We start from the raw sequence: 24,259 nt of genomic DNA, 5'->3' as shown, positions 1-24,259 counted from the left end.
GTCAGCGGGAGTGCCAGGGACCCTTCTCGGCCCAGGCACCTGGGCACTGCTCTGTAGCTTCTACGGTTTGTAGTGTAGGTCTTGCCGACCTTTTGTTAAACTTACTTCAAAGTATTTTAAGCTTTTGTTATTGCTTTAGATGTTTAAATGTTTTGTTTTAGATGTTATTGTAAATAACATTTAAAATTTCATTTTCCAGATTTGTGTTGCTAGTGTATAAATATAAAATTGATTTTGGTATATTGACCTTCTGTTCTGCAACCTTGCTAAATTCAGTGATTGATTACAGTAGATTCTTGTAAATGAACACCTGAGGATTTTCTAGGGTATTTCTGGGCAATACTGTTGTTTGTGAATGGAGACAGTTTTACTTTTCCCTTTAGTATCTTTGTGTATTTTTTTTCTTGCCTTATTGCAAAGGCAAGGGCTCCTAGTCCTCAGCTGGTGAGAGTGGATACCCTCGCCTTGTCCAGGGTCTGAGCGGGAGGCATGCGTTCATTCACTCAATCTTTCACCATTGAGTTTGTCACGTGAGCTGTAGGCTTTTCACGGATGCTTCTCCTCAGGTGAGGACGTTCCTTTTTATTCTTCGTCTGTTGAGAGTTCTTATCATGAGTAGGGGCTGCAATGTATCAAATGCCTTCTCTGCATCTATGGAGATGACATCATGATTTTCCTTATTTATCATGTGGTGAATCACATTGATTTTTGGGTGTTGAACCAGCCTCACACTACTGGAATAATTACATCTCAATAAAGGTGATTTAAAAATGTTTAAGGCAACAATGAGACAGGCGACTTTGAGTGGAAAACACATAAAGGACATAATCAATTGCAAGGTGCAGACCTTATCTGGATGTTGATTTTTTTTTTAAGCATAAAAGAAATGCCATGTTTATGAGCAATTGGCAGCTTGAAAACTGACAGGCATTTGATGATGACAAGACACTGCTGTTGGCTATTTTAAGGCCTGATAATGGCATCATGGATGTGTGTTTTGAAAGGTTTTGCGAGTTTGGAGATGTGTTCGGAAGCATTAATGAATCAACATGGTTTCTGAAAAGACCTGGCTGCCCCCCATCACCCGCAGGCTCACACCCGGGGCCTGCTCTGCCTGCCCTGCCCGCAACCCCGGCTCCAGCCGCACCGGCCGCCTGGGCCTCCTTCCACCTGCTGAGCTCTCCCACCTGCTGAGACATACTGTTTCTCAGGGATGGCTCCTCTGGCCCTGGCCCTGGCCCCTCCTCCACCAGCTCGGTCCCTCGTCATCTCCTCGCTCCCGTGCCGGCACGAGAGGGCAGGTGCCTGAAGCTTCCATCAACAAAATGGAGCAATGTGACAGCCACCACCTCCCCTCACCTGTGCCTCTGCAGGAAACCCCTCGCCTGTCATCCTGCCCGGGCTCCCCGCCTCCTCCAGTCTGCCCTCCACACTGCAGCCAGGGGTGGTTTTCTCGGGGTCGCAGCTGATTTTGTGGCTACTGGTCTGCACTGCTGAAGGGCCCGCGGGGGGAAGTGACCTCATTCAGTCCCCCAGCGACCTGCAGACGCTGCCCGTGCAGCTAACTGGGGCCCGGGCCCCTCCTGTCCTGTCTCCCCTCTGCCTCGCAAGGGCTCTGCACCTGCAAGTCATGCAGAACCCTGATGTGTGGGGACCCCAAGCACCTTGCCCTGTGGTCACCTCGTGGCTGGCACCAGAAGCCGCTTTGCCACTGCCCAGGCCGGGGAACCAGCCCCAGGGACAGAGAGTGTCCTCCGGGCTGGACCCCAGGTTGCCAGTCCCCACCCGGAAGGAACACAGAGTCCCGTTGTCCGGTTCTTGGAAAAGCTGCATCACAGGGTTTAATCAGTGACCCGCCGGGTTGTTTTCCACCCAGACGGTTCGGGACGGCCTCGGAGGTCAGGTGGCCCCAGGGGGCCGGGCAGCTGGACAGGGCGCTGGCCAATGACGGCCAGCAGCTGGGACAGCAGAAGTGGAAACACCCCTCGGAGCTGGCTGCTGCATTTCGGGCCGATCCCTGTGGAGGTGGGCGGGGGTGGACGGGGTGGGGGTCACTGCCTGGTTCCAGGCCGGGCCTGCCACAGCCTCGCTCTGACTTTGAACAACCACTCCTGGGCCGACCTCCACGCGCGTGCGCGTGTGTGGTAAGAGAGAGTGGGGGAGGAGGGAGGGTGGACGGACCAGCTTGCCCTTGGCGGTGCCTCAGGTCATAAATGTGTTGTGGTCACTCCTCTTGGTCCTGCTCCTGACCCTCCTTCTCCTCCCTCCTCAGAGAGTGGAGGCAGGGCAGCCTGGAGGCCAGAGGCCCTGCGGCCTCGGAGTCCGCGGGGCTGGGTAGAATCCTTCTTCTCCCCTCCAGGCTGTGTGAGCTTGGACAAGAGGTTCACCCGCTCTGAGTCCCCATGCCCGCCACATCTGTGAAACAGGCATACTATTTTTTTTTTTTTTTGCTTCTGGAACAGCTGGGGCGCCAGCATTAAATAAATTAGTCTGGTTCATAAGGCACTGGACGTTTAATGAGGAAATAACTCAGACGGCTTTCCTTGTCATCCACCGGATGGGAGAACAGGGACGCTGACAGGCAGGTGACAGTGTCACGCTAAGCAAAGGGGGCAGGGAGAAAGGCTCCCTCCTCCCCACACCACGTGCAAGAGAGACAGTGTCTGTCAGCGGACGGCGACAGCAGGGTGGTGGGTGGCTCCTAGTGCGTCCAGGAAGGAGGGCAGGGCCAGTGCGTGGGCGGAGGAGCGGCGCCGAGACTCCGAGCCATCTCTGCCCGCTGGAGAGGCGCCAGCATGAACGTCAACGTCGATGTTCTTATCTTGTCCCTCCCCATCTCGCTTCTCAAAGCCGAAGCCGCTGAGGCCCCAAAGGCCCGCGGGACCTGCCCCAACCCACCTGTTTTTCGGATCCCACCTCCCTCAGCCTCCCCGCCCCCCACCCGCACGTCACTCTGCTCCAGCCTCCCCCGCCCCCCTGACAGCGCTCCACCACCAGGCGCCACCCTGCCCGAGCGCCCCCTATCTGCCATTCCCTCTCCCGCTCCCACTCCCCTCCAGGCGTCGGTGCAGCTCCCTCCCACACGCTCCTGGGGCCTCTGCTGAAACACCGCCTTCTCACGAGGCCCACCCCGACTGGCCTTTTAAAAACTGCCCCTACCCCTGCCCCCACCTGCCCAGCCTGGTCCCCCCCCCCCCCCCCCCCCCCCCCCCCGCACAGCGCCCACAGGTGCACTTGTTACGCTCCTTTTCCTTCCTGTTCACCAACCCGTGGCTGCCGGACGGTGAGTCACGTGCGGGGGGTTTTATGCCCACTGCCTGGCACATAGGTAGGACCGAATGAATCTCTGGTGTTTGTGCAAACGGCTGAATTAACTCATTCACTAAAAATAATCGAGGCCCTGGCCGGTGTGGCTCAGCTGGCTGGGTGTGGTCCTGCAGACTGAAAGGTCGCCGGTGCGTTCCCCGCCAGGACACAGGCCTGGGTTGCGGGTTCAGTTCCCGGTCGGTCAGGGCACGTGCGAGAGGCAACAGATCGATGTATCTCTCCCTCTCTTTCTCCCTCCCTTCCCCTCTTCTTTAGAATCAATAAAAAAATCATTTAAGATTATTAAGAATTATTTTTTGCTGCCACATATTTCTTCCCGAGTGACGCAGTTCCTTCTCATGCAATTCTCCCCACAGCCCTATGGGGGGCGCTATTGTTGTATTCACATTTCCGGATGAGAAAACAGCCAGAGAGGTGCCTGGACCACCCTACCCAAAGGGAGCCAGGGCTCCTGGACCAGAGGGTGGTGGTTCCCTCCCAGCTACAGCCCCTCCTTTTTTTTTTTTTTTTTAAAGATTTTATTTATTTATTTTTAGGGGGGGGGAGAGGGAGGGAGGGAGGGAGAGAGAGAGAGAGAGAGAGAGAGAAAGAGAGAGAGAGAAACATCAATGTGCGGTTGCTGGGGGTTATGGCCTGCAACCCAGGAATGTACCCTGGCTGGGAATCGAACCTGGGACACTTTGGTTCCCAGCCCGCGCTCAATCCACTGAGCTACGCCAGCCAGGGCCCAGCTACAGCCCCTCCTTATCAAAGCAAAGAATGGGATGAAGAACTCGAGCTGGTTAAAAACAAGCGTTTTAATGGTGTACATGCGCACACCCCGGCCCGGAATGACAGTGCAGGTGTGTGCTGGCAGCAGCTGCGGCCACCCCCAGGGTCTGCCCCTCCCCGGGGTGTCCGGGGACAGCTGTGTCCCAGCCCACCTGCAGGCTTTGTCCCAGTCCTGCCTGTGGGCTTTGCAACCTAGGGTAGCCTTTGTCACCTGCCTGCAGGGCTCCGCCCCACGGGGAGTAGGGAGGGTAGGGGCAGCTCAGTTCCATGGTTCTGGGGTCAAGGCTTCGTGCAGAGTTGTGTTTACTGAAAGTCCCCATGACGCACGGAGGCGGGAGAAGATGATGGGTCCTTGCCACACACAGTAGATGGAGTACGCAAGGGCCTCCCTGCCCCACCAGCGGCCCAGTCTGGGCGGTGAGTGGTTACTTCGGCTCCTTCCCACCTCCCCTCCGCGGAGGTCATCGGCCCCAAAGCTGCTGCCAGTAGCCCCGCCCCTCAGTAGGGGTAGGGGGACACGGAAATGAGCAGGACGTAGATGCTTTGGTGGCGTGGCGCCGCAGCACGCACGGTGAGCCGGTAGAGGCCGGCGCGGGTGAGCGCGCGGCGGGTGTAGACAGCGCCGAGGCCTGCGCGCAGCTGACGCAGCGCGAACGGGCTTCGCGGGTCCGGCTCCAGCACGCTGAGCTCTGTGCGGTTGGCGGGGACGCCGGCCACGGAGAACGCGGCCAGACGGGCCACGTCGTGCTGGGCGCGCACGCCCAGCGGCAATGGCAGCAGCCTGTACTGCAGCGTGGAGGGGCCGGCGCTGCAGTCCTGCGAGCAGCGCCTGAAGCACGTCCTGCGGGAGGAACAGACGCACATCCCCGGGTTGCTTTGCGGCACTGCCTGGCCCCAGAGATGGGACCATACCCCAGCCTCCACAGTCCTCCCCTGCGCCGCCATCCCCTAGCCACCAAAATGCCTTCTCTACAGGCACCACTGTCAGCCCATTTTAGAGACTAGCAAACTGAGGCCCAAGGAGGCCGGAGATGGGCCCTTTCACATTGGAGTGGGCATCCCAGGGGCTTTGGCTGGCCCGCCCCCAACCCCAGCACGACAAGCACAGGGCAGCCGTGAAACCTGGAGCCCTCCAGGTCCTCCCAGAGCCCCAGAGCTGAGTCACCTGATCTGGATGGGGCGGAGGGTACAAAGGGGAGATGCAAAGACACGTGCTCAGCCTTGCAAGGTCACCCCACTCTGCCCCCACCTGAAAGCCTGGGGCCCAGGGCAGGGCCCTACCCAGGACACTTCCCCTAACGGCTGCAGCTGTGGCTCCTGCCGGCCAAGATCCCCAGCCCTGATCCCTGGCCCTGTGCATCTTTATGAGTGTCTGCAGCCCCCAAGACGGGCATGGTTGTAGGCGTGTTTTGTGTTTGCGGGTCTGTGCGTGTCTGAGTCCTGGGGCTCTGTTTCTGGGTGGCATTTCCATGTCCGGGGTTCTGTGTACATGTTCATCTGTCCCCATGCATGCACGTCTTCCAGCCCCGCCCCGCCCCCCAGTCCCGTCCCAGCTCTCCCTCCCCTGGCCCGCAGGCTGGCGCGCTGAGGCATCGCCCCGCAGGGAACGAGAGTGCCCAGGCAAGTCTGCACTGGATCCGCTGCAGGCAGGTGTGCTCCGTGCGGGCACACTGCCCAGTGGGCACAGAGGCCCTGCCCTGGAGCTCAGGTGGGGTGGACCCCACTGGCCCCAGGAGGGCCCCTGCCTAGAGACACGGCCCGGAGGAGGGGTCCCGGCCGTGGAGGAGCAAGAGGGCAAGCTGCCCAGCTCTTTGCAGATAACACGCCCTCACCCCCATCCCCAATTCCGTTCCCCACCCTCCCCCACCCCAGTCCGGGGGCCCTCAGCCAAGGCAGCCCTTACCCGGGGCTGGAGCCCTGCCGGTAGGTGGCAGGGCAGGGCGTGTCCACGCACTGGTAGCTGCCTCGGGTGTTGAAGCACATCTGGCCAGGCCCACACTCCACGCCGTCCTCCTCACACTCATTAATGTCTGCGGGGGGTGGAGGGACGGCAAAGGAGAGAAGGGGGGTGAGAAGAAGGAGCAAAGGGGAAGGGATGGGGTGCGTGGGAGAGGAATGCCTGTGGAGGACCAGAGGGGGGCGGCCCCTGCCCACTGGTCCCCAGCCAGCCTGACCCCTGACAGCCCTGCACACAGGGCCCCAGCAGGCCCCCATCTCCCCATGGCCCCACGCATGGTAGTGGGCACCCTGGGGGCCTCTGAGCCTAGAGCGGGGTTGAGGAGATGAGGGCCACCCTCAGAACCACAGTGCCCACTGCCCCTGGCCAGAGTGCCCCCGTCCTCGTCTGCCCCGGTGGGTGCCCCGCCGCTCTCAGAGGACACTCGCTGACCCCTGGGTGAGAGAGGGAGGGAGGGATGGAGATGGGCAAGGCAGGAGGATCCCCACAGTCTAGTGCGGGGGGCAGGGGACTGGGGGCAGCACGGTTGGGAAGGGTGCTGACTTGGGGTGAGGGGACTTCACACTGTCACCACAGGCAGCAGCTGCCTTGCCGTGAGCACTGGCCCTGTGCCCACCTTCCACGCGTCTCAGCCGGGCACCTTGGGGAGCCCGTGTTAGCCCCATTCCACCAGGAGGCGGAGGCTCAGAGAGGTGGAGTGAGTTGCCCAGGGACACACAGCCAAGCTGGGAGGGACCCCGGGGGCTGCTCTCTGATGGTGCCCGTGCAGTCCCTGAGCTCCTGCTCGGAGTGTGTGCGGCCGGCTGGCCTGGCGGCTGCAGGCACCTGGGGTGCCCACTCAACTCCTCTGAGCTCGGCTGGGCTCCCTGCCCCTCCCCCTCCACACGAGGCAGAGGAGAAGGGGCCGGAGGGAGAGAGAGGGAGAGAGAGCGGGAGGCCCACACGCCCTGCCCAGCCCCGCTGGCTCTGGGCGGAGGCTCACCCTGGCAGTTCTTCCCGCTGGGCAGGAGGCGGTAGCCGGCGGGGCACAGGCACCGGTAGCTGCCCTCGGTGTTCTGGCAGGCATGCTGGCACAGGCTCCTCGCCTGGCACTCATCCCGGTCTGGCCGGGTGTCCGTGGTGGGGCGGCGGGGGGCAGACACACACTGAGTCACAGGCACCCGGAGGCCGCACGCCGGCCCGCCGGGCTCGAGGCAGTCCCTGATTTAGACGGCCCGCCCCTTCTCCCTGCCCTAGATTCGGGGGTGGCGAGGTCCAGGGCTCTCGGGGCTCAGCAAGAGTGGGGGGCTCCGTCCTGCCCACCTGGCATTTGCCAAGGCCTTGGGGGGAGGGCACCACTCCCAGCCCAGAGCCTGCTGTCCCCGCGGGAGTGCAGGAGCACACCCCCCGCTGAGGCAACGCCCCTCCACCTCTCTGCAGCCGGGGTGCTGACCGCAGGGTCCCCACGGGTCCCTGTTCAGGTTCTCCTGTCAGCCCGGGACACACCCCTCTGCTCCTAAGAACCGCCCCACTGCCCCCCGGCCCCCCCCCCCCCCCCCCCCCCCCCGCCGCTTCAGCTCTGTGCGTTCAGAGGACCAGTTCTCCATGCGGGCTCCTGGGCGCGTGTGTGGGTGCCTGGGGCGTCGGGTGAGGCGTGCTGAACTTACACGGTTTGGGAAATACTCCACCCCCCTCTTGGCAGCCCCTTGCCCCCTGGCACAGCCAGGGCTCCGAGACACCGTGTAGCGAAGAAGCCACGCCCACCCTGCCTGCCTGGGAGCCCCGAGTTTCTGTGCGAACGGGGGTGCACTGCCCACCCTGCCCCCTCTGCAACGCCAGGGCCTCCCAGTCCTGCCGGCTGCGGAGGGTGCGAAGGCCACAGGTCCAGGAGAAGACTCGGGTTTCGGAGGCAGGGTCCTGGGTCTGGACGGAGCCCTGCCACAGTTCCCGGTCCCCGAGACAACACGGCGGGTGGCCCCGTGGGGTGGCCGGAGCTCGGCCTTACCTGTGCAGACCCCGTTCTGCCGGATGAAGCCAGTGGGGCACCAGGCCCGGCCAGCGCCGCCCAGGGCTCCGGGGCCCGGCCGGAGGGACACCCAGGTGTGGGGGGAGCCACCGGAGATGGGGGCGCGGGGCCGCAGCCAGGGCACCGAGGGGCCCGAGCGGCTGACGGTGGTCACGTTCTGTGTGCTCCGCTCCGGCGGGGCGCAGGCCTTGCCATCTGGGAGGAGGGTGCGGCCCGGCGGGCACAGGCAGCGGTCGCCACCCTGGAGGTTGCGGCACCGGCAGGCACAGGCCCGGGGCGGCTGCAGACACTCGTCGATGTCTGCAAGGGGCGGGGCCGGGCCGGGTGCTGAGGTCCAGGGCTCTCGGGGTTCGCCGCCCCAGCCGTCCGGCCTTCCCTACAGCCCTGCTGCCGGACGGCTGCACGCTGGCCTGCCTCCCAGCTGCCCCAGAGGCCAGGCCGCTGGGCCTCCTCTCCCACTCCAGCCCCCACTGCTCGCAGAGGCTGCAACCTCCCCCAGCAACGAGCCGCTCCTGGACTCCCGCCTGCTGCCGTCCACCCTCCCCTGCTCGGGTGCCCAGGAAGGTGACCCTGCAGGGTAGGGGCGAGGTTCAGGGATGCAGCGGGCAGGGCAGGATGCAGGTGCACGGCGGGCGCACAGGCAGCGACGGCCGCGTCTGGTTACTCAGAGAAGACCGCCCTTGTCCTGAACGCGCCCTGCCTGCGAGCCAGGGTCCCAACCGGGGGAGGGTGTCCCCGTACCTAGGCAGGGCCGGCCGGGGCCCTGGAGCCGGTACCCCCGGGGGCAGCTGCAGCGGTGCCCGCCAGGGGTGTTCTCACAGCGCTGGTTGTAGTGACACCCGTGCGTCTGCTCCAGACACTCGTCCACATCTGGGGAGGCAGGGGCGGGGCAGGGGCGGGGCTGAGCCTCAGGCCCCGCCCCCAAGGGACACGCCCCGCCTCTCCACAGCTGGGCCTCATCCCGCCCCATCCCCAACTCCAGGGCCTCCCAATTCTGCCAACTGTGGGGGGTCAAAGGGCTGTGGGTCCAGAGGAAGACGGGGCTTTGGGGGCAGAGTCCTGGGTGTGGACTGAGCTCCGCCGTGTCGCTTGGTCTTTGAGCAAGTAACACCCTGTCTGAGCCTCAGTTTCCTCATCTGTGAGGAAGGGATGGGACCAGACCTCTTCATGGGCCAAGGGTCACGCATGTGCAGGGCTTGGGAGCCTGGCACGTGGTTAATGGAAGGAAGAAGGGAGGGCAGAGGGAAGGCAGGAGGCAGGGGAGTCCAGCCCCCTTGAATAGTTAGGGCGCCCTGAGGGCCCTGTGGCCTCTTAGTCCCAGCGCCGCCACACTCTCCCGCTCCACCGATGGCCTCTCGGGGATGGGGGGGGAGGCCAGGAGGAGCCACCATCGTGACACCACAGAATGATGGGGCAGGAGGACCCTGGATGTCACCCGTCCGGGGGCGGCTCCTGGGTGTCATTTCACAGGCTGCCTGTGGGAGGCGCTGCTGAGGAGGGCTGGGAGGCTGTCCCTAGGCTGGGCCGTGACCCGGGAGGGGGGCAGGGAAGTGGCAGCGGAGATGGCACATGTTCGCCACCCCCGCCCCGGTCCCCCTCACTGGACAGGCCTCCAGCCCGAGCCCAGCTCAGGCCCCTCCCTGGCCGCCCTGTGCTCCTCCCGCCAAGAGGGTGCCTGTTTCCCCCGAAGGCCCGGCGTCCCAGCGACACGCACCGCCCCCTCTGCTGAGTCCTGGGCCACCCCGCCCCGCGCCCCCGTCACCTCCGCAGCCGGGCGCTGCAGCGGCGGCCCGGAAGCCCGGCCCGCGGTCGGGGAGGCAGCGGTGGGAGCCCACCAGGCCCACGCAGCGCGGCCGCTCCGGGCAGAGCCCGGCGTCCCACGCACACTCGCCCACGTCTGCGGGCGGGCAGGGGCGGGGCTACGTGGACTCGGGTCCCCAGGCCCCTCGCCTCCCCTCCCGCGGGCCCCGCCCCTCCTCCTGGCGCCCCCCCCCCCCAGAGCCCACCCCAGGGGCCCCAGGGTGGCATCTGACAGGAGCTTTCAGACAATGCCCGGTGGGCACCCAGCGGCGGTGTGGCACGCCAGGTCCCAGGGGTGGGAGTGGGGGGCGCAGGGGGGCGGGGGGATCAGCGTCCGGACAGTGTCCTCGGGTCAGATGTGTGGTCCAGCAGGGGAGACAGGTGTCAGCTACCCTCCCCCACAGGTGGCCAGAAACGACTGCCGTGTCCAGGCTCAGTGGGTATGAGTGTTGTGAGTGCGTAGTGGCCTCGTGCATGTTTGGGGGGACCCCTGCCGCCCCCAGTACTTGAGTCTTTCCCATCTGTGGCTCTCGTAACAGGAAGTCCCAGGGGGACGGGGCATTAGAGCCCCAGGCCGGCACCCGGAGCCCCGGGGAACAAGCCGGCCGTCCTCTGAGCGGCCCCAGGCCCCACCGCACGCCTGGGCCGGGGCCTGTCTGCGGGGCCACGCACCTCTGCAGTCCCTGCTGTCCCCGGCCAGGGCGAGGCCAGCCGGGCAGGGGCAGGAAAAGCGGCTGGGCACGTGGCAGCAGGAGGTGGGGCAGGGGCCAGGGCTTCGGGGGCGCTCGTCCCTGCCTGGGGGTGGGGACAGCTGGCCAGATGGCTTGTCTCTCCCAGGCTGAGGGTCCCCCCGTCCATGCCAGGGTGGGGACAGGGTGCTCACCCTCACAGAACTCTCCTTGGGGGTCCAGCTCAAAGCCCTCCGGGCAGCCGGCTTCATTCTCTTCTGCAAGGCAAAGAGAACAGGCCCTCAGGACACAGGGTGCGAGGGACAGAGAGCAGCGCTGGCCACAGCCCGGGCCCACCGTTCGCTCCCGTCAGCCTGGCCGGGCCGAGGCCCGCTCGGCCAGGTGCTCAGCCTGCGTCCTGGGCCTGTGAGCCCGTTCCCAGCCCGGGTCCTGTCCTGGGGGGCTCATGGTGGGCTGGCCAGACTGTGGCTTTCTGGCCCAGAAATCGTTACGTACTCAGTGGAAGACCCCACACACACAACCCTGTGCCCCTGACAGTGCGGAGGAGGGGCCGGGCAGGTGAGCCCGAGGCAGCGCAGCACAGCCTGTGTTCTGGGCACGGGAAGGAGGCCACCCTGCCTAATGGTCACAGGGACAGCACCCTCGATAAAGCGGTCACTGGGTGCCAGGTGAGGGTTCAGAGGCCGCACCTCTACTCCCGACACCCTACAAGGCAGGTGGTGTCGTGCCCATTTCACGGGTGGGCACACGGAGGCTCGGACAGGGCTCTGCCCCCAGGGTCTCACGGCCGAGTGTGGGGACCTCCGTCCTGCGGAGCATGGGGGTGAGAGCGAGTCGTTCCGGACACACCTGCTGTGCCGGCGGGAAAGGGGGTGGCGGTCCCCTCTAGTGGAGAACGCCCCGAGCCCTTCTCCCAAAGGGCTTTTACTGGGGTCGGTACGTGCAGGGTGTGCAGCGCACGTGCATAGCTCTTCAGTCGGTGGCTAAAGGCTGTAGTTATTAAAAACCGGTATTGTTTATAGGTGACATTTGGAGAAACACAGAGATCTGCCTCAGGTCAGGGTCTGTCTGTCAGGCTGACGCCAGAAGGTCATTAAGGTGTGTTTCAGGAGATGAGTTCACTCCTTATGCTTCAAACTTAAACATCAGGCTTACACCAACAGGGCTACAGCAGAGCAAAGCAAGCTCCAAGGGATACAATGTATATACTTCAGGCCCGATTTCCCAGGGAGCCCAGTGTTAGTATCTTGGGTGGTGCCTGCCGCCAGCATTCCTCGCTTTCTGGTGGAGATTTATAGGCAAGGCTTTGCTTGCACGGGTTACAGTCTTCGAAGCCACACAGAGTGGTCCCCCACAGCCTAGAAGTGGGGCGGCTGGGTTGGAACCAGGGTCTGCCTGATCTCAAAGCTATGCTCTGGCCACTGTCTCATGTTCAAGGTTAAAAACATGTTGGGACCTCAAATCAGGGTAACAGGTATATTTTCAGCCTCCCTGGGTCCCCAGGGGCTCCAAGAATGGACCTCAGCCCCCTAGGTGAGGTCTCAGGCACCCTTGAGAAGAGGGTGGGGTACAACTCAAGGCTGGAACATCAGCCTGGGGGGTGCTTTGCACCTTTCCCCCGGGGCCCAGGCGAAAGTTCCGGAGGGTTTGGATAGGAGTGGCCTGAAGAGCTGTGTCCCCTGCAGGGTGCGGATGGATGGACGGGACAAGGAGGGGAGCTGACCCCGTCCGGAGTCTCTGGCCCACGGTCAGCGGGTGCAGGGGGTGGGCTGTCCCCTGGGCCTTCAGCCAGGAGCTTTGGGGGCCGTGCACACTTTTTAGCTGGGGCAGCGGGGGTAGGGGTGCAGGGACGGGACGGGGCCCTCACCAGCCTGCAGGGCGGTGGTGAGCTGGAAGCGCAGGGCCTCCGCCTCGGGGTCGAAGGCCGAGCTGACGGCCGAGGCCCGCAGGTGCTGCACCAGCTGGGGCTGGGGGCCCCGGGCCGCGTCGTACTGGATGCTGTGGTTGTAGCACAGGGACAGTGGGCTGCTGTCCTGCAGGAAGCGCTGCGTGGAGCCCACAAACAGCCGGCCGGGCCCCGTCTGCACGTACAGCTCCTGGAAGTCCTGCAGGAGGGAGGGGGTGGGGAGGAGCATCTGGAATTCCAACCCCCAGGCAGCCTGGGGCCTGGGACCCTCAGCCGCACCCGCTGGAGGCTCGGGGAGGGGAGAGCTGGTGGGCCTCTCAGGACTCCTCCAACCAACTGGGCAGCCCCGGGCAGGTCGCCGGCACCCTTGTTCATGGGACGGAGCATGTGCCTGAGGCCGAGAGGCTGGGCCCAGAGCCCCATCCCCCCAGTTCCCGCAGGCAGGACGCCCCGCTGCCCCTCCCCCACCCCGTCTGTGCACCCAGGGCTCGCCCCGCACCTGCACTCGAAGGTCTGCGCCAGCTAGGCTCTCGGGGACGCCGCCATGGACCGCCACGTCGAGGAGGAGGAGGCCGCTGGGATCCAGGCCCCGGGCCACCTGGGTCATCCTGAGCAGCTCCCCTGCAACCCGTCCCCGCCCGGCCTGCAGTCACCACGGGGGCCAGGCCCCGGGCTCGGGCCCCCGCCCGACCTGGGCCCCCTGTGGGGAGCCCCCCCTCACCTGTGGAAAACTCCAAGTGCGACTCCTGCCGGAAGCTGCCTCCTGTCAGAGACTGGCCGTTCAGGGCGGCTCCGGTCTCTCCGGCCAGGGCCCAGTAGATGGGGGCCATGGTGACCACGAGCGCCCGCATCAGAGGCCCTGGACGGGGTGGGGCACGGAGGCCAGGTGAGCGCCAGGGGCTGTGGGCGGCCACTCGTCTGCTCGAGGTCCCTGACACCCCCAGGAGAGCTCAGCCCCGAGATGACCTGGACCAGTTATTGGTTACCAGAACCAAGGGCAACGGCCAGTATCTACTTCTTGGAGGAGTCGTGGAATTAAAACATTTCTACAAACAAGTGCGTGTAACCTGTTGATATCCAATCAGCTCCGCAAACACTGAGAGCTACGAGGTCACCTGGAGCTGGGGACCACACGGGCCATCACCACGTATGTGCGGGACCGAGCTGAGAATCAACCACCCCCACCACCTGGCAGAACAGCCCGGGAGCAGGACTGTCGAAACCACTGACTTTGAAAAAAAAAGCCAAAACTTTCCCTGGATGTGGATTTTCGGGCCTATACACGATGCCCAGCTCTCCTCTTGGGACGGGGGCGGGGGGTAGGGGGTGCCTTGTACTAGGGAAGGAGAAGGACCACCTGCTTGGGGTCCTGGGAGTGGAGCTTCTCAGCTCAACTGCGGGCTCTCGGAACAACGTTCCCGGGAGCCCGCTGGGCCCCGTGCGTGGGAGCCAAACCTTCTCAACCTTCAACCCCTCCGGGCCTCTGCTTCCACTAGACGCGGCCTGGCCCCCTGGCTCGGGCCCAGAGGTTTCTCTGCGGCTCCGGCTCCTGCAGCTGGAAGAGGCAGCCGCGTCTGGGCAGCGCCTCCCCTTGGTCACGCTCTGCTGACAGCCCGCTCTGCATGCCCCCCAGTCCCGCCCCGCACTGTTCGCACAGGTCTGTCCTCCAAGGCAGCCTCGGAGGAGCCGCTTTTAGGCAAGTCCCCATCCCCCAGCACTGCCCTCTCCCTGCTCTGGAGCCCCCCCGAGGGTGTCCTGGGAAGGGCAAGGCGTCAGGGTCTGCAGCATCCTTCCAGAACATTCCATCTGTTTAGGACACACTATTTCATGAATCTGTCTGCAAGGGGCCATTTCTTGGCTCTCTGGACCTTCTGGCTAATTTTACTCCCCGTGTCTCTCCCTCCCTCCCTCCCCTGTCCTGCCCGGACGCCGCCTTCGCTTTGCTCTCAGCACTTGCTTTAACAGCGGACAACCACTCTGTTCAGCTGCCCGTGGTCTCACGTCCGTGAGCGGGCCTGCGTCCACACAGCCCGATTGTTCACATGCTCTTGGCCTGCTTTCCAATGCAGTCCTTTTGTTTCACTTGGGGTGCAGGGCAGGGAGGAAGTGGCCGCCCCTGGGTCCGCTTGGGCGTGGACCCAGCCCTCAGAGATGGCCGACTGTGCCCTGGGCATCGGGCCCGGGGCAGCCCGGGGACGCACGCCCTGCCTGCCCCCAGCTCCGGCCCGGCTGGCGGGCCCCACTCACCTACACTCGCGGGGATGTGGTCGATGCTGCTCCGGAAGGTGGTGAGCCCGGAGGGTGCCTCCTGCAGCACGGTGGCGGTGAGGGCGGCCTCGCTGAATTCCTGGCCGTTGATCACCCCGCTCACGCTGCCCCGGCCGCCCCGGGGCTCCCCTGGGGGGAAGGAAGAGGACGACGGTGACATTAGCTGCTGCCACGACACGGTCTAAGCGGGTACTGTTACCCATTTCCCGAAGGAGTGCTCTGAGGCTCAGAGAGGGGAAGCGGCCAGCCCGGGGACGCCCAGCTGATAGATGATGGTACCAGCTTCTAATTCTGGCTCCGCCATCACCTTCCTGGAAACTTGGGCTAGTCAGGCCCTCACGCTACACTTGAATGGGCTTATTCATCAAATGCCAAGGGGGTACTGAAGATGCCCCCCAAACCTGCTGGGGTCTAAGACATCAGGAGGCCACGATGTGGGGGGCCGGTGTACTGAAGGGCTGAGGGCCAGAGCACCCAGCCAGGAGCAGAATGCCACCACCTGAAGGTCCCCCATTCCGACGGTGGCCCTGGCTCCGGCCGCCCTGCAGCCTGCCTGGCGAGGGAGGGCTGGGTTTGGAGGAACCGCCGCGCTGTCTGCCAGCAGACGCTAATTGGGGTGGACGGCATGGGCACACAGGGCGCTTCCTCCAGCCGATGGGCCAGCTGCCTCATTTGGACAGATGGCATTCCAGGGGGCGAGAGACGGAAGCGAGCCTGCCTCTCCGCTCCCCAGCTCTCGGGGGAAATTAGCAGCAAATTGCCCATGATCTGGTGGAAAAATAACACGAAGCAAAACTGCCAGGATCCCAAACGGGTCAGTTCGGGGGGAGGTTCGTTTTGGATTCCAGGAAGCAGCTCCGCCGCCTGATGAGACGTGACGTGCATCTGGGACGTCTCCGCTCAGTAGCTGCGGCTCTGGACTTCATGGGAGGGACAGGAAAAGGCCACGAACCCGCCCTTGGCCTCGCAATAAGGGGAGGAGGAAGGAACTGGACCTGCAGATAAAGGCCGCAGCAGGCGCCTGGCCACTTTCAAAGGGGAGAGGGCGCGGGAGTCCGGGAATGACAAGCTGCCCCGACTTCCTCGCACGGGGGCGACTCGGCAGCCTGCTGCTTCCCACGGGGCCAGGCCGGGCCCCGAGACCCTAGTCAGGGGGCCTCAAAGCCTTTGCCCGCCTTTTAACCAGCAACGCCCCTTGAAGAAGTGGACGCTATAGAAATATTCGGGCCAGCACCCAGGGTGTGCCTCTCAGTGCAGTTTTTAGAAGGGAAAGTGGGGTAAAAAAAAAAAAACAACCTGTTGCTTACTTACATTGCCAACAGGAATTAAGTTTTTAAAAAAAGTGTTCCTATGAAAACCATTAAAGAAAATATAGCCCTGGCTGGTGTGGCTCAGTGGATTGAGTGCCAGCCTGCGAGCAGAAGGGTCACCGGTTCGATACTCAGTCAGGGCACGTGCCTGGGTTTCGGGCCAGGTCCCCAGTAGGGGGCATGAGAGAGGCAACTGGTGGGTGTTTCTCTCCCTCTCTTTCTCCCTCCCTTCTCCTCTCTCTAAAAATAAATAAAAAAATCTTTTTTAAAAAGACGTGGTCTGGGTTTATTGTCATGGAGCACTGCCTGAATATTGTAGAATAAGGAATGACAGCAGGTTGTAAAGGCAACTGTATATTTGATCTTATTTGTAAAAGAGAAAAAAAAATGTATCTCTTCAGAGAAACATTTAGAGAAAGATATACCCCGGATAATAATTGTCCAAGCTATTTCTAGTCATTGAATTATGAGAGATAATTGATAATCACTCTTTCTTCACAGGCTTTTCTAAATTATCTGGCCTTTCTACAATTAACTTACATGAAGTAAAAAGTAGCTGTTTCCATTAAAAAGGTGAGGAGACCGTTACGGGCTGAGCCGTGTCCCCAGACCTCAGAGGGAGCCAACTCTGCCAGCTCCCTGGTCTCGGACGTCCAGCCCCCAGACCCGTGAGAAGCAAACCCCTGCTGTTTATGCCCCCGGCCTGTGGTCCCTGGTCACGGCGGCCATGGGCAACTCAGCCAGCAGCCGCATGGGCTGGGCTTGGGGCTCTGCGGCAGGTGGGGGTAAGAACTGGGACTGAGTTCTGAGATGCTCAGACCCGAGGGTACCCCATCTGTGGCTGGGTGTCAGCGAACCCCAGACTTTCAGAGCTGCCTATGTTGGTACTCCAACCCTGCCCGCAGGGGAGGAGGCCAGTGGGCAGAAAGGGCCCACTGGGTGGGCGGTGAGTGTCAAGCGGCAGAGTGTCAGGTCCCAGTTCCAGTCAGTCCTTGGAGAAGGGTTCTATGGGGAAGGGATCTGACATGGTACTCGGCGATAGATTAGTGATGTCTGCCATGGACGGGGCGGTGGTACGAAGCCACAACAACTATGGAGTATTTACGGAAGTAATATTCAGTGACTTCCCATTAGTCAGGCTGGGTCACTTTATGGGTCTCAGGACAGTCGTTTTCTCAGTTTTAGTTTGGTCTGTCTGGTCAAAGTTTAGTTTAGTTTGCTCTCCCCTGGGAGGAGGAGGCCCGAGACGGCAGGAGTCGGTAAGGCAGTGAGTGGCGGTGGCTGCTGAGCGCCCACCCCGGCCGGGCAGAGCCCGGGACAGGCACCGACTCTCCCACTTTTCACAGCAGCCCTGGAGGCCCTGGCTGCACTCTGCCCGCCTCACAGGGCCGTGTGGGGTCCCAAGAGAGGACACGTGTCTGTGCCAGGTGAGCTGGGAGAGCCCGAGTGCCCCGTCCACCAGGAGCTGCAGGTGCTGCTTAGCATCTCAGAGCCTCAGCTCCCCTGACTGTGCAGGGCGGCGAAGAGAAGGTGACCTGCAAGGCTCTCCCAGCTGGCTCATCCCAAGTCTGTGTCTCTCAGCAAAGCGCCGGGGAGCCAGCGGGGCAGTGGGCCAGGTCCCCCCCAAACAACACACACACACATCCCTGTTTTGCAGGAGACACCCCGTACCTTTCACCACCAGGAATGCCCGGGCTGTGATGGAGCCCAGGAGGTTGTGAGCCACACACTCGTAGGTGCCCCCGTCCCTCCTCTCCACGCGCCCCATCCACAGGCTCCCGTCCGGCAGGGCCCGGAGCCGCCGGCTGGCCTGCAAGGGCCGGCCCGCGCGCAGCCACTGCACTGTGGGCGCCGGCTCTCCAGTGGCCTGGCACCGCAGGGCCACGTCCTCTCCGGACCTCGCCGTCACGTCCTGGGGCTCCACCTGGAACACGGGGGCACCTGTGGGGGGGCCCAGAAAAGTTTTCAGAAGCATTTTACTACCTTCAGGTATTCAAAAGGTACATATTCGTTTTGACAGAATAGAAAACATAGAGGCAGAGAGAATAACAGAGTCACGTGTGATCCTCCCGGCCAATCCCTGTGCTTCCCTCTAGGTGCTGCTTCCTCGGGAGAAGGAGACTGCAGTACCCACCCCTCCCTCCCTCCCTCCCGTCCTTCCTCCCTCCCTCCCTCCCTCCTGGTTTACTCCAGGAAAGATGGGGGCTACCTTTCATGTCATTAAATATCCGTGTTTAGTTGCTAGGTGGTGTCACGTAGTTGGAATCTACTGTGCCTTCCTTAACCACGTCCCTGTTGCAGGACAGTCAGGGTGCACCCAACAGGGGGTGACACCGGCCAGAACTGCCTCCACTCGAGGCCACGTGAACTGGGCAGGTTCTGTCACCGGGGAGTGATTCCCACCAAGTCACTCCACGGCCCTCCGTCCCCACCCACGGCCGGCCGCAGTGCAGCCCTCCAGGACGGCTGCGGCGAGGGAGACGGACGCTGCCCGCGCCGGCGAGGCTGGGGGCCAGCGGAGCTCACGCACCGTGTGGGTGGGAGTGGGAGTCGCCGCACGCATGCGGGACACCGTTGCCCAGTGGACTAGTCCCCCTGGGGCGGCTGCGACAAATGCCACAAACTGGGGGCCTCAGGACACAGCTCTGGGGGCCAGATGTTCAGGATCAGCTGTTTCGTGGGGCGGAAGTCAAGGTGCCGTGCGCCCCCTGTCCCTGCAGGGGACTCTGGGGAATAATCTGTTCCAGGTTTCTCTCTCTTTCAGCTGCTGGTGGCTTCCAGCATCCCGTGGCCTGGGCTGCACCGCTCCGTTCTCCGCCTCCACCTTCATATCCACCCCCCTGGCTTCTCTCTCCACTCTCCCTCTGCCTCTCGTAAGGGCGCTGGTGACGGCGCTCCGGGCCCATCGGGGCAATCCGAGACGGCCTCCTTATCGCCAGGTCCTTAACCACATCGGCAAAGACCCTTTTCCAAACAAGAGAACGTTCACAGGTCCTGCGGACCGGGGTGGGGTTCGATCTCTGGGAGCCGTTCATCAGGCGACACGGCCAAGAGCCTCCTGCCCCTGACGCTCGTGTTCCCTGTGACCCAGCAACGCCCCCGCCCGAGGTGTGATGCCCTAAGAGAAACGTCTGTGTCCCTTCACCCAAAGACGTGTGCACGAATGTCACCGCAGCACCGTCCCCCGCCGCCCCACACTGGAGGCTGAGCCACAGTGGGATGCGTGAGTCAGTGCTGGTTTAGCCGTAGAGCGGGAGAGCGAGCAGCAGTGGGAATGGAGGAGCCGACTCCGTGGCCGCCTCCCAAGGGCGTGCCCCGGGAGCACGCCACGGAGCACACAGGACAGGCCTCGTTCCATGTAAGTCAAGGTCAAAAATAACTCCCGCCACGCTGACTCAAGGGGTCACCAAGTCAGCTGCCCCCCAAAAATGAGCATAAAACTTGACAAAATTGTCAAAACCAACTACTTCGGGGCTCTGGAGATCAACTGAAGACAAGTGACAAACAGAATGATTTATCTAGGAGAAGCTTCCAGAGCTTTGGACAAGAACAGGGGAGGTGCGTGGCCTTCCTGCCTGGGCTGCTGCTCCTTCTCCCCCGGCCCAGCCCTGGCCGTCACGGTGGCTGGGTCAGGGCGGGGCTGGCCGCGAGGACCCGCCGCTTCGCCGGCACAAAGGGCAACAAAGGGCGGATGCGGTGGGCCGTGGGAGTGGACTAGACCCGCGGACCCTGGTATCGTCAGGGAAAGGAGCCAATCTGGTGGGAAGCAGAGGGGGGCGGGGGAGGGGGCCGCCTCCGCTGGCCTGAGCTCCGCCCTGCTCGAAGACACCAGGGGGTCACCGAAAATGGACCGAGAAGAACCTGGAAATGAGGGGGACCTGGACAACTTGAAAAGGTCTTTTTTAAAAAAATTTTTTTTATCACATCTCAATAAACTGGTTTGAAAAAATCATATCTTAATACATATCAAAAGTGTGAATAGCCCTGGCTGGCGTAGCTCAGTGGATTGAGTGCAGGCTGCGAACCAAAGCGTCGCAGGTTCAATTCCCAGTCAGGGCACATGCCTGGGTTGCAGGCCACGGCCCCCAGCAACCGCACATTGATGTTTCTCTCTCTCTCTCTCTCTCCCTTCCCTCTCTAAAAATAAATAAATTAAAAATAAATAAATAAATACAATCTTAAAAATGTTGAAAACTCCCTTAAAAAAAAGCGTGAACAGAGATAACAGTCGGGAGAGCTGGCACTCACTGATCACCTGCTGTGTGCCAGGCACTGGGCTGAGTGCCCGCACTGTCTCTTTAAGCCTCCCAGCCACTCCCGATGCCTGTTCCGCCACCGTCCCTACCTCAGAGACAGGAGAGTGACCGAGCTGCAGAGCCGTTACATGACTTGCCTGGGGCCACAGAGCAGGTGGCTGAGCCCCCACGGGTCCCACATGGACTGAGTCCAGGGCCTGCCCCCTCCTTCACCACCAGGACTGAAGCTGACGCACCTCTCAGCTGCCTCAGGGCCCTTGCACCTGCAACTCCTCCTGCTGGGCGGCTTCCCCCAGACGGTCTCTCAGCTGCCTCCTTCTTGTCGTTCGGATCCTAACTTCAATGCCACCCCCTCTGGCGGGCCCCTCCTGACCGCCCCCCCCCAAACAACCGCCGGGACTTGGAATCACTCCACAGCCACTGGGAGGCACTGACGAAGCTTCGTCTTTGCCTTCAGTTTGCAGCACGTCTGACCGGGGTGGGTCTCCTTTGCGTTCTTCCTGACTGCGTCCTGCTCGGCTTCTCGAATGTGCAGGTTTATGTCTTTTGTGGGGTTTCGGGTCACTCGGAGGCTCATGAGGTGCTTTGTAAATCCAGGAGTTTTCACTATGAGCTTGGGGACAGTTCTGAGTTTTGAATGAAAGGCCCCTGCCTGGGCCTGGCTGGGGGGTCCCTGGTGTTCCAAAGCCCTGGACTGCCATTCCACCACGGGGGACATTCCACAGGACTTCGGGGGTGTGCTCTGAATACGTGTTTGTCAAAAAACTCCAAGTCCCGGCCCCATCTCCCTGCCTGCCCACCCTTCTTACCAGACAGCCTGGGCCGCAGCAGCCTCATCCCAGCCACCTCGGAGCACCCGCCCCCACACCCCCCCCCCCCAGGGCCCTCGGCGGGGAGGCTGGGACTCACTCTGCAGCACGAGGACCACCACTTTCGCCACGGCCCCCATCTCGTTCTCCGCCAGGCACTGGTACTGCCCCGCGTCGTCCATCTGCGGGCGGGCACATGAGGGGGCGTGTGGTTCAGGAGAGGAGGACGGGGGGGAGGGGCAGCGCGGGGCAGCGCGGGGCAGCTGGGCACGGGGTGGGGCGGCGACTGGAGTGAGACCCTGGAACCGGGACATGCTGAGAGCCTAAACCAGCCGGGGGCTGGCGGACCCCTCACAGTGACACATCGGAGGGGTCTCTGTGGCCCCTCATCAGGAGATGCCCAAAGAGAATCCAGCCCTTTTTGCCCCTGGAAGCTGGGGGTGTCCACGGAGGGCGTGGACTCGGGGCGGAGCCCCCAGCTGCACCCGGGGACAGGGACGGAGAGCCGCCTCCGCCACACACGTGCGCCAGAGCGCCGTGGCTCTGTAGGGCGCGTGAGGGACTCCTTGAGAAAAGTGAGAAAAGCGCCGGGGCCGGGCGGGCGGGGGGAGGGGGCACAGCGCCGGAGCGGCAGGCTTCCTCTGGGTTCGACTGGCCCGGCGCACTGCCGGCCTGCGGAGGGGAGGCGGGCGGTGGTGGCAGAAGGGGAGGTGAGTGGGGGCCTCCCGGTGCCCAGGGCTTTGCGGACAGCATGGGGCAGGGGTCGGGAGCGATGGGCATGTTTCTGCCTCGGGCGCACATTGGTGGTGGGCCCCTCGGAGCCTCAGTATCTTCCTCTGTAAAATGGGGTTGTCGTCGTTGGTAACCTTTACTGGCATGACCGAGGGGCCAGTCCCTCCTAAATCCCTGGTACGGGTCATCTCTCTGATGTCCGACCGTGAACCACGAGGCGGGAGGGATGGGCAGCCCCGCTGAACGGGTGGTGTCCCTGAGACGCAGGGGTGCTACGTCGCCGGCTGCAGGGCGCCCTAGTCAGCGGGGGGAGAATCTCCAGGGAACGGGCCGGCACCTGCTCTGCAGACTGGGGAGGGCGGTGCCGACCTAACAAAGCCTCCTGAGCCATCGGGGAGGGCCCCGCCCAGGGTGGTCCCGGGTGCCCCGACCCACGGCGCCGGGCCCCTCCTCGCCTCTGTCCTGCGGATGGCCAGCGAGCCGTTCTGCAGCCGGAGCCGGGGCCGGCCGCCCCGCAGCGGGAGGCCGTCTTTGATCCAGAGCAGGTCAGGCGCCGGGTCCCCGCGGACCGCACAGTCCAGTCGGACGCTGCCCCCCACAGGTTCCACCAGGTAGGAGAAGGCCTCCCCTTGCAGGACAGGAGCCTCTGCGCAAAGCAACATCGGACAAGGGGTCAGAAGCTCCCGTCAGGCTCAGCCTCCCGTAATCCTGTCCCCAGAGGCCTGTCCCCAGACCCCAGGGCCTGGCCCAGCACAGCTGTGCACGGTCCACACATCGGGGAGGGCAAAACGGCTCCAGGCTGTGGGTCAAGTGCGACAGACTGGCAGCGGCTGCCAGGAGCACTGGGCTGAGGAGGACTTGGAGCTGGGTGGGAATCGCCCTGCGATCGATTAGCGATGTCTGAGGCAGGTGCAGGATGGAAGGCAATGTGACGGGTGTCAGACACCGGCTCCCACAGACGGGTCACCCCAGCTGCAGAGCTCCCGCTGGGGACTTCGGAATACAGGGACCACAAGATCCTCAGGACACCTCTGTTGTCCCCGGCAACACCGAGATGTCCCCGGTCCTCGTTCACTCAAATCCCAGACCTCTACCCTTCCCGGTGTGCTGGGGTTGGATCGCCCCCCCAGAGTGCCCGACCCCTTGCCTGCCTCCCACACCAGCACCGTCCAGCTGAGCGTGACCCTGCGGGCCGATCGGTCAGATCTCCATTCTACCCGCATGCAGCCAGGTCGTCCGGGGAGATTTAAAACTGCTAGTGCCGGAGCCCCGCTCACCCCCCTGGGAGGCAGGGCCGCTGAGTCGGGCTGGACCCTGGGCCTTGGCGCTTTATGAAGTGCCAGGGTTTCCCTGCACCGTCAGGGTAGAGAACTGCTGGTTCGGCGGTCAGGGCGTCAGCTTCGCAGATTTTTGGAAAGAAACCACTAGACTGAGCTCGGCACATCTCGAGAGAAACGCCACGCCCCGCGGCTCACACCTCACCCTTCACGTGGACGAAGCTGGTCGCCTGTACACGGCCCACGCTGTTCTCGGCCCAGCAGACGTAGGTCCCGCCGTCCTCTCTGGTGACGGCCACCCGCTGCAGCGTGCTGCCCCCGTCCTGTTCAGACACACCCTCTGCGACAGAGGGAGAGAGGAGCCTGAGCCCCGAAATGCCAACCTCCGGCCTGAGTGCCCAGCAGGCGCTCGCTAAAGACACAGGGGCCTGGACGGGCGTGGCTCAGGGGGTCGAGCACCGTCCAGCAAACCCAAAGGTCACCGGTTCGATTCCCAGTCAGGGCACACGCCTGGGTGGTGGGCCAGGTCCCCAGCAGGGGGTGTGCGGGAGGCAACGGATTAGTGTCTCTCGCACATCAATGTTTGTCTCCCTCTCTTCTTCCCTCCCTAAAAATAAATAAATAAAATCTGAAAAAAACCAGGACACAGAGAACAGGTGGCCCTTCTCCCTGGTGGATTCCTGACTCCAAGGAGCCAGGCGCAGGCCACATTAGCGGATGTGGTCGGAGGACCTGCTGTTTCTCATTTTCAGGCCCAAACTGGGGGTTGGGTACATGGTCAAGGGTAAGTCTCTGGGGCCCTGTTAACGGGGGCCTGTGGCGTTCAGCCACCCACCCCCAGGACCCCTGCTATCTGCACTTGAAGATGAAGACGCTGGGCTCTGAGAGACTGAAACACTCTCCTCCCCAGGAGGTGGCAGGAGAAAGCCTTCTCACGGGCTCGGGACGGCCTGCAAATACCATTTTGCAGCAGCTTTTTCCATTTTAGCAATTCAGCAGCCATATTGAGCGCCTACTATATACACAGCCTTCGGGCCCCATGTTTCCCGAAACAGGCGGGGAGACAGAGCCCTCGGGACAGAGGTTTGCTGAGGCCCCACAGCTCTGGGCTGGAGCACAGGCCCCGCCCTGGCCCCGAGGTCTCCGGGTTTG

The 24,259-nt window shown here is 62.9% G+C and overlaps 2 protein-coding genes across 2 annotated transcripts in view; both read right to left on the bottom strand.

Annotated features, from left to right (window-relative positions):
• Positions 1-1,409, bottom strand: part of ASS1 (argininosuccinate synthase 1) — a 51,699-nt gene extending 50,290 nt beyond the window's left edge. The window contains exon 1 of the mRNA XM_036022377.1: positions 1,386-1,409. The gene's annotated coding sequence lies outside the window, so the exon portion shown is untranslated. The remainder of the gene's footprint in view (positions 1-1,385) is intronic.
• Positions 1,410-4,106: 2,697 nt separating this feature from the next.
• HMCN2 (hemicentin 2) overlaps positions 4,107-24,259 on the bottom strand; it is a 134,981-nt gene continuing 114,828 nt past the window's right edge. Inside the window, exons 83-97 of the mRNA XM_036022375.1 lie at positions 23,313-23,447; positions 22,286-22,476; positions 21,199-21,280; positions 17,705-17,974; positions 14,703-14,852; positions 13,177-13,314; positions 12,955-13,076; positions 12,417-12,654; positions 10,744-10,806; positions 9,823-9,957; positions 8,802-8,930; positions 8,040-8,360; positions 7,038-7,157; positions 6,002-6,128; positions 4,107-4,939 (exon numbers count right to left, since the gene is read on the bottom strand). Coding sequence (XP_035878268.1) covers positions 4,597-4,939; positions 6,002-6,128; positions 7,038-7,157; positions 8,040-8,360; positions 8,802-8,930; positions 9,823-9,957; positions 10,744-10,806; positions 12,417-12,654; positions 12,955-13,076; positions 13,177-13,314; positions 14,703-14,852; positions 17,705-17,974; positions 21,199-21,280; positions 22,286-22,476; positions 23,313-23,447 — 2,564 coding nt within the window. The 3' untranslated portion in view covers positions 4,107-4,596. The remainder of the gene's footprint in view (positions 4,940-6,001; positions 6,129-7,037; positions 7,158-8,039; positions 8,361-8,801; positions 8,931-9,822; positions 9,958-10,743; positions 10,807-12,416; positions 12,655-12,954; positions 13,077-13,176; positions 13,315-14,702; positions 14,853-17,704; positions 17,975-21,198; positions 21,281-22,285; positions 22,477-23,312; positions 23,448-24,259) is intronic.

Source organism: Phyllostomus discolor, chromosome 3 (genome assembly GCF_004126475.2).
Source record: "Phyllostomus discolor isolate MPI-MPIP mPhyDis1 chromosome 3, mPhyDis1.pri.v3, whole genome shotgun sequence".
Classification (NCBI taxonomy): Eukaryota; Metazoa; Chordata; class Mammalia; order Chiroptera; family Phyllostomidae; genus Phyllostomus; species Phyllostomus discolor.
This window is presented reverse-complemented; position numbering and strand designations above follow the sequence as displayed.